The sequence below is a fragment of the Lepeophtheirus salmonis genome, chromosome 1, assembly GCF_016086655.4.
Source record: "Lepeophtheirus salmonis chromosome 1, UVic_Lsal_1.4, whole genome shotgun sequence".
Lineage (NCBI taxonomy): Eukaryota > Metazoa > Arthropoda > Copepoda > Siphonostomatoida > Caligidae > Lepeophtheirus > Lepeophtheirus salmonis.
The window spans coordinates 44,582,120-44,596,733 of record NC_052131.2 but is presented as its reverse complement, the minus strand read 5'-3'; the positions used below and the strand labels follow the sequence as shown (position 1 = coordinate 44,596,733).

Sequence of the window (14,614 nt, the reverse complement as noted above, 5' to 3'; positions counted from 1 at the left end):
CATCAGATTATACATATGAAGGGCTGGCCCCAAGGCAATTGAAAATCTACCGTTGCCACATTTCTAAGCAACATGGTTCCTTCTAATATCCTAGAATACACCTGGCATATGGGTTATGAATAGGAGCTGTTACGCCCCAATGTAAGACAAATTATTCCGCCACCGCTTCCTTGAGCATCAAGGAACCCTTCTAGTATCCAAAATACAACACGGCCATCAGGTTGAAGCACATAGTACCTCTTCTAATATGCTCTGATATGCCCCGGCCCAGAGGTTGTCCACAATCCATTCCTTAAAATCGAATATGTATAATACTGCATTAGTCCAATAAAGGATAAAGAATACAATTATATGACATACCTATTTTATTTCTAAGTATATAAATTTGGTTTTTTTATGCTTAGAGAAGCTGCCAAGATAGAATTTGTCTACCTCAGTGCCCAGCTGTTCACCTGCACAACTCAGGGTTCGGGGTGTGTTACAGTATGCTATAAAAGGGGCATAACTTATTAGAAACGCGGCAACTGTGAAGTTTAAAATGCTTTGGGGCTCTGCGTTTCGCCTATTCAACCTGTAAGCTGAGGATATGAAATGAGCATTTAATGGCAAGTTTCTTCATCATTCAATGATTTTATCGTCCAAATATAATATAAATTGCAACAAAATTACACAGGATAATAATGTACCTATATGACATATATAACATATGAACAATACCTATTTATCATAATATCATTTTAAATTGAATTAAAATATGCAATTATATATACTCGTATCAATAAATTTAATATCATTTTTCGCCCAAACGGTCCTGGGCAAAAATGTTTTCGGCCAAAATTCCACTCACGGTGAATACCATGTTACATAAAACATATATTGTAGTGATGTTTCACGAGTAAAACTTGCCAATAAGAACTCGAGTTTTAAGTTACTAAAAAAATGACTAAAACACTCAGCTTGTGGACATACAAAGCCGAGTATTACTCGGTATTTGTCAATTTCGAAGGTTGGATATGTGCATGGTGAGCAACTGGTTGACCTTATTATTCTATAATATAGGAATAATTCCTTATTGGTTTGGATTTTTAAAATGATGAATACTCGTACTCTATTGTTTATTCTAATGGTCCTAGGACTTATTTTCTAATCAGTTTCTTTTCTTCTTGCCGACTTTTTTTGTTTATATTTGTCCTATCTTGTTTACCATTCAACGGGTATAAAGACCGATCAGTCGATCCTTTACTCCTATTTCCTACGGTCCTAGCCATCTTTTTATTTTCTTCACTCCTAGCTAGTATTGAAGAATATATTGAATGATAGTAATCAGGTACGCTTTCGTCATTTTTTTTTTTTAATATAATATGGGGAGCTTAACTTAGCCTCAAAAATTTTCAATTGCGTTCTATAATTACTTATATAAATAGGTTTATTATATATTTATACTAGCACAAACACGCTATCTTAAAGATAGCCAATAAAAAATTTAAAAGATTTTATTTATATTTAGTTTGTATATGTAAAAATTATAAACTAAAACTATCTACTATTAACTATAAAAACATAATAGGTAAATTTCTATTATAAAACCTCTTTTTATAAAACAATTTTTGTTGTTTTCTGTCCATTTGATGTAAATATAATCAAATTTGTAGCCGTTTTGGCACTCTTGAAAATGCAACATATAATTGATCACGTGAAAATACTGATTTTGGTAAATATAAAGCAATTTTTTTCTATTGTTTGACCTTGTGATTAATTTATTGTCATTGTCATTGCTAACTTAATTGGGAACTGTTTTCTTAAAAGTGAAAATAGAAACTCATCACCACCAGAAGTAAGGGTGATTTTTAGAATAATATAATTATTAAATAATATGTTCGTTGTTCGGCCATAATGAAGATACATACTAAGACTAACTCGTTAATCTTCTTCTTAGTTTCTTCCGTTTTTTAATTCGTACTTAGTATACATTCTCCCTTTTTCTGCTAGGACAATAATTTGTGGTTTTTTTAAAATTTTAATTTTTTTTATGCATTTTCGAATCGACAACCCATACCTTAAAAATACTTTAAGACACGGGGAATTGATCTTATTTTATGAAAAAAATAAACTTATTTGCGAAAAAACAAACTTGTCATTCAGAACCCATGAATCTGGTCTAATCAGAGTGAAACATAACCTTACGTACGTAACTCAAAATTCTGAATAAATTCTGAACAACTTTTATGTTTAAAGTCTGTATCTGTCTCGGTTTTTGATATAAATGCGATTTGTCATTGTTTTTTTTAAGCGGGACATACATCACACAATCAAATAAATTACTTTAATACTATTTAGGATATAATAAATAAAAAATGGCTCCAAAAATTTTTACAAACTCCCTCAAAAAAGGCGCTAACGCTGCCACTGATAGCTTGAGTACTATAACATACGTTCTAGCCAGACACTTCTTAATTTAAACTTCAGGTATCTTGTCTCTTTGAAAGAGGTTATCTGAACACCTAAAGTAGGGTTAGGCAACCTTTGAGGCAATGAGTACCAACTTCAACATTTATTCACAATGAGTCTGCCAACATCAACAATAATGGTAAAAAACACACACAAAATACAGGAATATGTTATAATTTGCTCGTGCCATAGTTTTCCGACTCTTGACCTAAAATGACGTAGTTACTAAGTATGTCGTCATTTCAGCTGTTATAGTTACCATACAAGACTTATAAGAACCTACCATGGGACTGACAAATTTTATTAGGACAGTACTTTTAGTTTTTTTAAACCTATCCAACTCTAGTTTTGTGGACTTGAATCGATTCATTAGAAAATGAACAAAAGAAAAGAAAAAAATTAAGTAACTACTCGTCATATCCCAGCTAATTTATTATTTCGGGGATTCTTCTTTGCTTTATGTGCACTAATGAGCTAATATTTTGCAGTAATAGTGAGACCGTGTGATACAAAATCTTGGTATACCTATAACTAGGCTGTCTGATAGGAAAACTTAAATTGTGATTAATTAAAATATCACTTATGCATTAAATGTTTTTTTTTGTTTTTTTAGAAAAATGATGGAAATATGTATGTCCTAAAAATTCAATGCATACATACAATTGAAATCTCACTATGTAATGAATTCGAACCAGAGGCAAAATAAGTAATAAACTTAGTATAATTAGAAAAATAAACAAACACACCAACGATTCGAATGTAAGAAGTGCCAATCAATTCTCCATTATCAATTATCATTAGATATGTTAGATTATTCATAGTAGAAAAGACTCATGGCTTAACGAACAAGCATAAGACGAGGAAAGAGCATTATTCCATGATTAATACAACAAAAAAAAACACCATTTAGTGCGTTTTATAGTAATACACATGATACATTTTGATTAAAAAATTCAAAGGGAACATCAATTTAAAGTAATAAGGATGTATAAATCTCGCTTACATTTATATACATATATTAAGGGGAAATATGTTTGAAGCGGAAAATAGTTTAAGGCGAAAGTAACGGATACCCATAAAATTTACTTAACAATTGTATTGCAATTTATCCCTTTTCCATCAGTTAATATATATATAATTTTTTTTCAAATTTCAAAACTCACTCAGTGAAGTAAAATTTGAGATAATATTCTAACGCTCAGTCAGAAGGGACAATTGCAACAAGTGCTTCAATTTTCCTTGCATTTTTTATTCTTTACTATTATTTTATATATTTACTCATCCCATCAAGCATGTTTTCTATCCAAAGAAAGGGCCTTAAGAGTTGTTTGAGAGTCAATTTCTCATAGCTATAATACAGATCAGTTATATATTTTACAAATTGTACAACCGTATGCTCGCATGATTATTTTTTTCCCCTTCTCTCAATGTAATTGTGGTTGGAAATTCAAATCTTTATAAAAACTATAGAGCTCCTTACTCAACAATACCTTCGAATTTTCAAAATAGGAAGAAATAATTAATAATGTCATGTAGTTTACAAACATGTACTTTTTTTTTAAATTGTTATACTCACGATGATTTTGACAATTTTCCACATCCCTAAATAGGAACTATATTCCTCCTTGCTCACAAATACGTTAGAAATTTCAAAGTAAGGGGGCATTAATTAACATTTAGCCTCATAACAACTTTTATTATTAAATTTATGCTCACCTCAATTTTGTTAATATTCACATCTGTATTAACAGGGGCGTCCACAGGGGGGGGTAGAGGGGCTCAATCCCACTCCCTAATAAATGTATTTTATCTTGGTTAATAAAAACATATGGTTAAAAAAAAAAAAAAAAAGGAGAAAAGAGGAATAATTTTTTTTTTCAAAGGATTTAAATTTTTAAAGAAAAGTCAATCGAATGTAACTGTCCATAGCTATAGCCTACAGGGACAGTCACAACATTTGACGAGTCACATTTAAATATAATTTAGCGAAAACCTATTGACTGCTAATAAATGTTGTATTAAAATTTGGTGAGTCTAAGTCAAACCAACTTGGAGTAATTGAGCCAAAATCAAAAAGTGTTGCAACTGTCCACGGCCCTACTATATTTATACAAACGGGATATTGAGAGGTTGTGTGAAAACATTTAATACTCCCGTTGATTTTAAAGAATATATATAGGAAAAAAAATGAGTGAATAATATTTGTAGTTTTGCTATCGGACTGGTAAGGTGATTTATATTTCGTAGTTAAATTTGTTGGTATAGCCAATCTCTTTCTCTCGTTGTATTATTAATAAATAATAATGATTATTTCCATTAAAATAGTCCAATAGCTAGGCAGTATAGGTACTATCTTTTTCTACGTAGATAAAGAAATTAGAAATGTACTACAAATACAAGCAAGTTATATTAAATATACTACTACGAATAAAGAATATTAGCGTATATACGTTGTCCCTTGATCAATTTCACCATACTATTATCATTACTGAGTGACGTAAGAGAATGTGTTACTTAACTACAAGAAGTTATGAAAATGATAATATCTATGTTATTTGTTAAGTGAAGTTTTTCAATAGATCCACATACTTAAGGCAGGGTCGTTATCAAGTATGAAGTAAAGATAGGAATCAATGATTTCAATGCTTGATTAATACGTCTTGCTCTACTTTCTTATCACTTATCCAGTCATATTACATATTTAGTTAGTTATTATAACTTTAAACAACATTTCCACTCCTCCTTTAATTTAGATGCACCTACCATGTTCTTCATGTCACTTTTCTGCCTCTTAGTCGCCACTCAAGGACAAGAAGAGGAAGGGACAAGTCAGAATACTACTTCTGACACGAGAGAGGAACAAGAGCCCCTCCTTGGACTGACGGACTATGTACTTCTCGTGATTGTTCTTCTTGTTGGCTACTGGTATTTTTTCAAAGATGACTCGAAGTCATCGTCAAGTAACTTAACGTCCTTCAAATATGAATTGACACCGGAGAGTCCCTCCTCGGGTAATGATGAGGCTCAAAGTTTTCTTTCAAAGATGAAGAATAAAAAGCGCAGAATGGTCGTTTTTTATGGGTCCCAAACTGGAACAGCTGAGGAGTTTGCGGCCCGTTTAGCAAATGAAGGGATTCGTTATGGACTTAAAGGTGTTGTGGCTGATCCAGAAGAAACAGATATGGAAGATTTAACTAAACTTGAGGAAGTCTCTGACGTCTTAGATGGATCTCCCACACTTGCCGTTTTTTGTCTTGCAACCTATGGGGAAGGTGATCCAACAGATAATGCTCAAGAATTCTTTGAATGGCTCCAGACTGGAAGCTGCGATTTGTCAAGTGAGAGATAATTAATTAATGTTTAATTGTATATTAATATTGTAACTCAAAAAATGATTTTTTTTTTTACTTTAGCCATGACGTTTGCAGTCTTTGGTCTAGGAAACAAGACATATGAACACTTCAATGCCATGGGTATATATGTTGATAAACGATTAGAGGAGTTGGGTGCTAAAAGAATTCACAAGCTAGGTAAAGGCGATGATGATGACAATCTTGAGAATGATTTTGTAACGTGGAAAGATGAGTTTTGGGCATCAGTTTGTCAAGAATTTGGGATTGGAGCCTCAGACATGGAATTCAGTCTTAGGCAGTACTCTGCAGAGGTTTTGGAATCTCCTGATCCTAAAAGAATTTATTGCGGCGAACCAGCAAGGCTCAGATCATTTGAGACTCAGAGGCCTCCCTTCGATCAAAAGAATCCCTATCTCTCAGAAATCAAAGTAAATAGAAATATTCATGCTCCAACTTCAGATCGTTTTTGTATGCATATTGAATTGGACATTGAGGAGAGTCGCATCAGGTATGAGGCTGGGGATCATGTGGCTATTTATCCTACAAATGATTCAAAACTTGTTGAATCAATTGGAAAGGCTCTTGAGATTGATTTAGGTAAATGAGGCTATTTTCTTTAATTGAAATAATTATCAACTAATTATGTATCCCTATCTTTGTAGATGTGGTATTCACCATGACACCACTAGAAGACGACGCAATTAAAAAACAGCCCTTCCCTTGTCCTACTACATATCGAACAGCTTTGAGCCACTACGTGGATATTTGTTCATTTCCACGTACCCACGTTCTGAAAGAAATATCCAGCTATGCAAATGATTCCATAGAAAAAGAAAAACTTGTGAAGTTATCAAGTCGTGAAGGAAAGGATTTATATCAAGAGTACATCCTTGATTCCACTCGCAATATTGTACACATACTGGAAGACTTTCCGTCTTTGAAAATAGACATCCATCATCTCATGGAATTGCTTCCTCGACTTCAACCTCGGTTTTATTCCATTTCCTCAAGTCCTCGGATTTCACCAGACAAAATACATATAACAGCCGTTGTTGTTGGGTATCAAACACGGGCTGGGCGGATCAATAATGGAGTTTGTACCACTTGGCTCAAACCCATGGTGCCTAAGGAGGAAAATATTTACCGCGTACCTATATTTGTACGTAGATCTCAATTCCGTTTGCCAAATCGTCATACTGTCCCTGTGATTATGATTGGTCCAGGTACCGGCCTAGCACCATTCCGGGGGTTTATTCAAGAAAGATCCTGGCATAAGTCCAAGGGGAAACCCATTGGTGAAACTCACCTTTATTTTGGTTGCCGAAATAAGGAAAAAGACTACATTTATCGCGAGGAACTCGAGGAACATTTATCCAATGGTGGTTTATCCAAGTTGTATACTGCTTTTTCAAGGGATATCCCTGGAAAAAAAAGTCTATGTTACACATTTAATGAAAGAAAATGCAGCGGAAATATGGAGGCTCATCGGTGAGGAAAATGGTCATATTTATATATGTGGTGACGCCAAGAATATGGCTAAAGAGGCACATAGTATAATTCTAAATGATGTGATCAAAAAGCAAGGAAATATGTCTGACGAAGAAGCTGTCGCCTACCTTAAGCAAATGGAGAGCAAGAAAAGATATTCTACTGATGTTTGGAGCTAATATATACTTACTCCTTCAATCCTTAAATTAATTTCTTCCTCCTTAACATTCATTCTTTCTCAATGGCTGTCCATCTTTTTTCTTTTATCTCGAACATTAAGTTTGTCCAAAATAATAATAATAAGGAATTTTTTTAAATCTTTTTATACAGACCTTTTTTTCTAAAGTATATAAAAGTATAATAGAATATAACTAAACATGATGAAAATGAACGTTAAAGGAAATAATTTTCTGGCCAAGGAGTCGATTTTTTCTAAGGCCTCTTCTGTATGTGTATAAATGTACATTTGGGACACCGGTTTTGGTGAAATGAAAGTTATAGCTAATGTTAAAAATCTTTCAATTGTTTCACAAAATTTAAAAATTAGGTCAGATGCTCTTTGAGCTATTTTACTGACTTCTAGAGTTGAAGCCTTGAAATGAACTCCCTTAAGAGGAGTATTATCAGTCATGGTACCTGCACTCTTGGTTTTGACATTTTCGTCGTCAGAGGGATTATTTTCTATTGTAAGTTGTGATATAGTTTTCATCATGTCTTTCTGTTTTAGTAAATGGCGTTTTTGTCGTTTGGAAAGTAACTTACCGAATTTCGTTCTAGCCAACAACTCTTTCTTCTCTCTTGCTTTATAGCGACTAATAAATACGGAGATATAATTAATAAGTGCATACTCCACTAGACTTAGAAATACAGTCATAAAACAAATTATAATGAAGATATCTAAAGCCGTGGGATACTCTACATTTGGCTTTCCTTTTCCTGCAAACCCAATTTTGGTAACAGAGAGGGAAGATGCAACACCAAGTGAAACTCGAGATGGAGCATCTGTTTTGACAATCCAAAAGGCAACCCAAGAGCACATGACGATAATAAACATTGGAGTATATATTTGAAGAAGAAAAAAACCATATTGCCTTTTAAAGGAAAAATTAATTGATGCAATTGAGTCATTTCGAAATCCGGCTGCAATCTTGCGATTTGTAATACTAGTTTCCGCCTGTGAAATCCATTTCATGAGGTTAAATTGAGTCATGGTTGCTTTGGCAAGAGTACTTATCTCCAATGCCTATCAAATAAATTAATTAATCATTGATTGCTTGATATCTAAGGTTGCTGCTTCAATTAATCACATTATCTTTCCAATCATAGAGGACTTCATCCGCCGTATAACCATAGCTTCCAATATGGAGGGGACATTCTTGTGAGTCGAAAGGGAATTTTTTGAGTTCCATGAGACATTGTGCATGAATGGTGAGTCTTTGAGAGAAGCTCACAAGACCATCTATTTATACGAAAAAAATAAGTATAAAATCATCATCATGATATATATAATTATCACTCACCCGGTGAGATTCGAAGAAATCGATTGGGCACCGTGATTTTATGCATTTTTGATTTTTTTCCATTAATGAAGTAGGTATCTGGTTTCCAAATTTTATTAAGTATTTGCCAATTGAGAGGAAGCTCAGTGACACTGGATGTAGCATTAAAAGATAGACGTTGATCAACCCAAGCCTGTCTAAAATAAGCGTCTACCAGGTAGGATTGAGATTTCTCATCAACTGGTCCCATAGAGTTAATTAACAAATTCATAATAACTTTACATGGAGGACCTCCAAAATTGGGACGAATGCGTCGATTGTAGGATGTGAGTAGCTTAGTTAGAGTGACTTGTATTTGATCTCTGACCTCTTTCCCCGTTGAATAGAAATTTAAAGAGTCATTGAATTCTTGACATTGTACCTCAGAAATCTCCTGAAGGAAATACAGGATGAAGATAGTGAAGACTTGATGAGTGAACCTCATTGTGCTTCTTGATCATCATTTAATGGTGACATAGTGTTTATTATTATGTTAATTTATATTAGTACATATTATTGTGTTCTTTTTATTGCTTGAAATTGGCAAAGGATGCACAAAATGAAAGGAGTATGTATTTTAAGAAGAAAAAAAAAAAGGTGAAAAGTGGCTTTAGTAATAAAAATTTATTTTTTTTATCAATCTAATAAATATATATATATGGATATATATAAATGTGTGTGTGTTTGTGAATATATATATAATAATAATATATGAAAGTACAATAAAAGCCTTAAACAAACAGAATCTATCAAGAATGAATAATAATAAAAAACAGAGGAATACATTTAGTTTTAAATAGAGTACAAAAAAATCATCCATTTAATGACCGTTGTAGTGAGGAGGGATTGGCTGAGTAGATAAGATGTAAAGTTACTCATGTCTTTCGAATGATGATTAATACATAGATAGATTCGTAACTAATGTATGTACACGATCCTCTGCCGTGACTCGTGAGGGATGGAAATAAATATAACATAGAATTATCTGATTATATATGACGAAATAAATCCTTGTCTGTCCATTAGTAGTCGAGGCCAAATAGAGAATTGAGGGGGCACTGAAATTAAGAGAATATCCGTGGCATAGCAAGTCTCTGATATTATCAAATATATATGTATATACATAACATCTTGATTTCTATAATTATTTAACAAAGTAAGAAATAGTCAAGGCCCTTGAAGTGTGGAAGTGGACTGAAAATTGCCGTTAGAGGATGTAGATGAGGAGGAAGAGGACTTGTTATTAGTATTGCTGCTTTGCATCACTGTAAATATTTAAATAGATTGAAGGATAAGGCACGTGACTGGATTAATTAATAGTTTTTACCCGTTAAAACACTGCCATGTGACTCTCCTGTATTGTTTGATGCGCCATACAGTAAAGAATGATAGTTTGGTGAAGAAGAGCGATCTCTCGTGGAATCTTGTTCATCAATGAATCGATCCATATAGTCTGTTGTTCCTGCGGTTGTTTTTAGTTTAAAATATCTTTGTAAATGTGCTATTGATATGTTTATTTTTACCCGGATGCAAAGTATATTTTTTCTTTTCGAGCCGATTGGCATTTGCAAATACGTCATGTCTCTCAGTTTTTTTCCAAAGGTAATAGAATTGAACGATTTCCCCCACAGAGCGCGTTCGAACCTTTTGTTGCTGTATCATAGTAAAGTCCTTTCCATAGAGACGAAGACCAAGCTCAAATGCACGACATTCATCTTCAGACCAAAGTGACATTGTATCTGCAGGAGATACAACGTTCATTCGACGTCGACGAAGGGCCTCCTCGTAATTATATCCGCATTGAAAAAGAAGGAACAACGCCTGATTAAATTAAGAATATATATATATATTTAAGTTATAATATAGATATTTAGAGAACTCATATGTTAATGTGAGTCATGTTTATGAGTACCTGTTCATCATCTCTGATATGCGCTCCGAGAGGTAAACTTCCAACGCTGTTTCCTCCATTATTGTGGACTGTCTCATATGATTTGGTTAAATAGTTTTCGACCTCGTCAGGAGACAATAGCTTAGGATCCCATAACTGTTTATCATCATTTTCATAGGGAAGAGAATCTCCATATTTGCTGAGGCCAGCCGGGACGGAGGCTTGGAATGAAGGTCCAATCATGATCGTCTTTTTCCAAGAGAAGTCTCTTCCTTCAAGATCCGACTCCTGACCCCCTTCTGCACCTCCAGTGTCAGAGTCTTCTTCATCCCCTTGATTGGAGGTAGTTGAACGGAGGGACCTTCCCTCGATCGTAGACTCATAGAATCTAGTCAGTTCGGACTTACATTTCTTTGGGGATGGAGAGGAGGAATTGGAAGGTCGTTTTTTGGAATGATTTTCATCTTCTTCAAGATTGGCAGTACGGCAAGGGGCTACAGACTGAAAAGAAAGAACAATAACATTATGAAACATGAAGTAAATGGAATTTCGAAGTTAGTGTTACAACTCACATCCTTGTCTTTATTAACGAGAGTAGATGGAGAAGAACCAAGAAAAGGCTCTTCCTCTTCTTCATCATCTCCATCTGCATCATCTTCCTCACCTCCACCTTCTCTACTCACTTCTGTGGTACTGTCAATACGAGCAGGGCCAGAAAGATGATTGGGCCCCTGAGTTGAGCTATTGCTATTGGGATCATAACCATACATTTTTAACAAATCCTCGATTGGTATATCCTGTTCCTGATTAAGAGCGTTTAATTCCTCTGCTTCGTCCTCTTCACGGGTCTCCAGAGCTTCCTCCTCCTCTAATGTCCGCTCGTCATCGAAGTCGTTCACCATCATCTCTACGGATGGCTCGAATTCCTTTTCAGCTGCATCTTCATCAATGACCAGTGGATCATCATCATCCTCCTTACTCAGACGATTCTCCGACATGATCCAGCCACAATCAAAGGATTTGATTAATTATTTTAATAATTAGTTTATATTTATTTATTTATTTACTAATATTTATTAACTATCGTGATGAGTCTTTTGCTGCTGAGAAAAGAAGAAAAAGAAGTTAAAGGAGAATGCAGCTTATATATATCTAGCTAGCTGCTGCCTGGAAATGCTGCGCTAGCTGTTAATATAATACTTTTTAATTGCAAAGATCGAAATCTTCTTATCAGAGCACCTTTTTGAAACCCAAACAAGCCTATTTCTTCCCTTTGCGGACAATAATTAATTATTATTATCCATTCATAAATTGTTGTGATGGATAGTAAGCCAAATATTCAACCCATAATTTTCCATCGTAGAGTTCAAATATCTATAAATTTCTGAACGTTTACTAAAGATATTTTTATATATATTAAAGTTTGCGTATTTCATTTTTATTTCATCCAAAATAACAGCTTGTACAGGGATTCTTATTGACCGTGAGTAAATTTTACTAGTGTAGTTATGTGTAAGGAGGAAAATGTTAAATTTTATATTTTTCAGGTTATTAATTGTAAATTAAAATAAAAACAATGGACTCGCCTTATATATAAAAAATATATTAATCACTCTTTAAATTTCTGGCCTCAAACAACAACAATTATTTTATTATGTTAGAAAAGGAGTAAATCTGGATGATATAATGATTGGAAAAGTTTAAGAACCCCTAAACAAGCAAGAAATTCATTTACTCCTAAAGTTCTTATCCAATCTACTATATGTTAATAATAAAGTATTATTACTTATTATAATAGGTATATTTAATAATACTTTGGAGTCCTAAATTAAATACTATTTAATCCCAATAATTTACAACAACAAGGCGAGTTGAATTTCTTACAGGACATTCAAATATTGTCGGAATATTTGAAGCTTCCATTTTTTTTAAAACATTTTCTGCCAAGTGAGCCATTGTGCTGACGAAATATTTTTTCAGACAGAAAAAGAAGTCGACACATCGAGCCTGACGGTATAATAAATCCTCTATTTGGATGAACACTAATAAATTTTAAATGAAATTAAAGATGAGTCTGGACAAGGATCTTCTTCATTATGAAATAAAGCTCTTTTCCAAATTAAACATTTAATTTTTTTTTTGCAATACATATACATAATACTGCAATGAATGAAATTGATGCGCTACATATTCTGCAGTCTGAAGCATTACACCCTCTTAAGTGAGATTCTTTAAGATTTACTAAGTCATTGCCGCAGCTTAATTCAAAACGTGTTTCTGTAGAGTCGCTTTGATCGTTTATTGCAATGATCTGACGTTGTTCATCAATAACATTGGCCACAGTTAGCAAGATAGTTTCATCTTGTGGAATGCAGTCCCCATTGATATTTTAAATTATTCCTCCACCAGCATGGCAGATAATTTTTCTAAAAAATATATATATATATAAAAATTAAATATTTAACAATAATAACATACCAATGAACAAAATTAAAACACTAAACATTTATAATATTACCTATAGGCAAATCTAAATTGTTTCGGACTTGGATTGAAACACCATCCATTCCTTTGTCTGATTGCAGCAAAGAGATGTTCCAAATTGTCTTGCTGAAGTTTATGAGAACAAATATATTGCATATTTATTTCACCAGACTTTATTAGTTCCACAAGATGCCTTAGAGAATATATGCAGGCAATGAAGCCTAGTGGCCCAGTGCGTCGCCTAGAAGCAATTATTTTAATCCCATCACTTCTTGTTAAAACTTCATACATATGAATGAATTTTTTGAATATTTCCTCTGCTTGAACTATATTAGTTAGAGATAATGCTGCTTTTACTTTGTAGCCGTACTTGGATCGACTATTCATAATATCAAAAATCTTATCGTGCAATTCGAGAAATTTTGCCGTAACAAGAACATCTTCACTTTCAAACCCAGAAATTTTGTTTTCATGAGCCCATTTCAATGATCTAGTGACCGAATCTGACATTAACTGAACAGCTAAATTAACTCTCATTTTGCAATTTTTAAATGAAATATGGGGTCTGTTAGCTTATTACCAAGCCTAAAATCATGTTTGGACTGAATTTCATGCAGTTCTTTAAGATAAGACCATCTGATAACACCTTTATTGGGCCATATAATGGTTTTGTAATCCGCAAACAAATTCCTGACGTTTTTGAATTAGAATTAAGACGATGTTTCAAATAGTTAAAGATGTGCTCAAGTCAAATCAAGTTCGATTTTTTCCTTCCGATTATAACATATCTACAATTACACATATGACATATTACAACAGCTGTATACCATTTTTATAAGATCAGAATGTTTGTTCTCTGTCTGCCTAACTAAGTACAAAGTAAAAATCCTCGTCATCTCTTTGAATTTCTTTCTCTATGGTCTAACGTTACTAGCTTAAATCAAGGTTAATAGTATTTCTATTAATCTAGGCTGCAATGTATTTTTTCAATGTCGCCTACATGTCAGGGTTTATTTTATGAAAAATACACGAATCATGTAATCATATATTCAAAGATTCAATCATTTATATTTATAAAATGACAGGGAATATTACAAAGAGATATTATGGTTAATTATAGGGTTTGAATTCAAATTTCTGGGATGAATTGAATATATATATATACATATATAGGTTTAAAGAAGTTGTATATTTGAATATGATCGCAATTAAATTGATCGGATCGCAAGTGGCCCTGATCTCGTTATATCGTGTAATTTCTGAACACAATTTTTGATCGGATCGCAATTTTTTTCCTGATCGCTCACAAGCCTGCTTATTACATCCTGCAAAATAAACATTCAGGACATGGCTTTAGGGGGGACATTAAAGTCTAGTCAGTTCTATATTGTATCTGCATATAGTGTGTACCA

At 33.4% G+C, this 14,614-nt stretch overlaps 3 protein-coding genes across 5 annotated transcripts; 1 reads left to right on the top strand and 2 right to left on the bottom strand.

The window, feature by feature from the left end:
• The first annotated feature begins 4,920 nt into the window (after positions 1-4,920).
• On the top strand, positions 4,921-7,676 carry LOC121131274 (NADPH--cytochrome P450 reductase-like). The gene is given in 5 exon segments (XM_071893868.1): positions 4,921-5,058; positions 5,202-5,786; positions 5,862-6,398; positions 6,464-7,229; positions 7,231-7,676. Coding segments are annotated over 4 exon segments (2,115 nt in total). The 5' UTR covers positions 4,921-5,058; positions 5,202-5,212; the 3' UTR covers positions 7,469-7,676.
• On the bottom strand, positions 7,277-9,412 carry LOC121131284 (gamma-aminobutyric acid receptor subunit gamma-2). 3 transcript variants are annotated; one of them, XM_040726789.2, is made up of 4 exons: positions 8,810-9,412; positions 8,597-8,748; positions 8,158-8,532; positions 7,792-8,101 (listed from the first exon to the last, which is right to left on the bottom strand). In XM_040726789.2, exons 1-4 carry the CDS (start codon positions 9,270-9,272, stop codon positions 8,093-8,095), a joined length of 999 nt encoding a protein of 332 aa, XP_040582723.1. In that variant the 5' UTR covers positions 9,273-9,412; the 3' UTR covers positions 7,792-8,092. The 3 variants fall into 3 exon arrangements, with proteins under 3 accessions (XP_040582716.1, XP_040582723.1, XP_040582726.1); XM_040726792.2 differs by having other exon boundaries at positions 8,209-8,532; XM_040726782.2 differs by having other exon boundaries at positions 7,277-8,532.
• Positions 9,413-9,432: 20 nt separating this feature from the next.
• On the bottom strand, positions 9,433-11,840 carry LOC121131310 (mesoderm induction early response protein 1). The gene is made up of 5 exons (XM_040726798.2): positions 11,291-11,840; positions 10,740-11,219; positions 10,351-10,648; positions 10,155-10,289; positions 9,433-10,092 (listed from the first exon to the last, which is right to left on the bottom strand). The coding sequence occupies exons 1-5, from the start codon at positions 11,714-11,716 to the stop codon at positions 9,995-9,997; spliced, it is 1,437 nt and encodes a 478-aa protein (XP_040582732.1). The 5' UTR covers positions 11,717-11,840; the 3' UTR covers positions 9,433-9,994.
• Between the last annotated feature and the right edge of the window lie 2,774 nt (positions 11,841-14,614).

Coding starts and splice junctions, on each gene's coding strand:
- LOC121131310 (XM_040726798.2), bottom strand. CDS start 11,716: ATGTCGGAGAATCGTCTGAGTAAGGAGGATGATGATGATCCACTGGTC. Junction 10,649..10,739: donor ATATCAGAGATGATGAACAG/GTACTCATAAAC, acceptor TAATTTAATCAG/GCGTTGTTCCTTCTTTTTCA. Junction 10,290..10,350: donor AAAATATACTTTGCATCCGG/GTAAAAATAAAC, acceptor AAACAACCGCAG/GAACAACAGACTATATGGAT.
- LOC121131284 (XM_040726782.2), bottom strand. CDS start 9,272: ATGAGGTTCACTCATCAAGTCTTCACTATCTTCATCCTGTATTTCCTT. Junction 8,749..8,809: donor ATTTCTTCGAATCTCACCGG/GTGAGTGATAAT, acceptor TCGTATAAATAG/ATGGTCTTGTGAGCTTCTCT. Junction 8,533..8,596: donor TCTATGATTGGAAAGATAAT/GTGATTAATTGA, acceptor TTTATTTGATAG/GCATTGGAGATAAGTACTCT.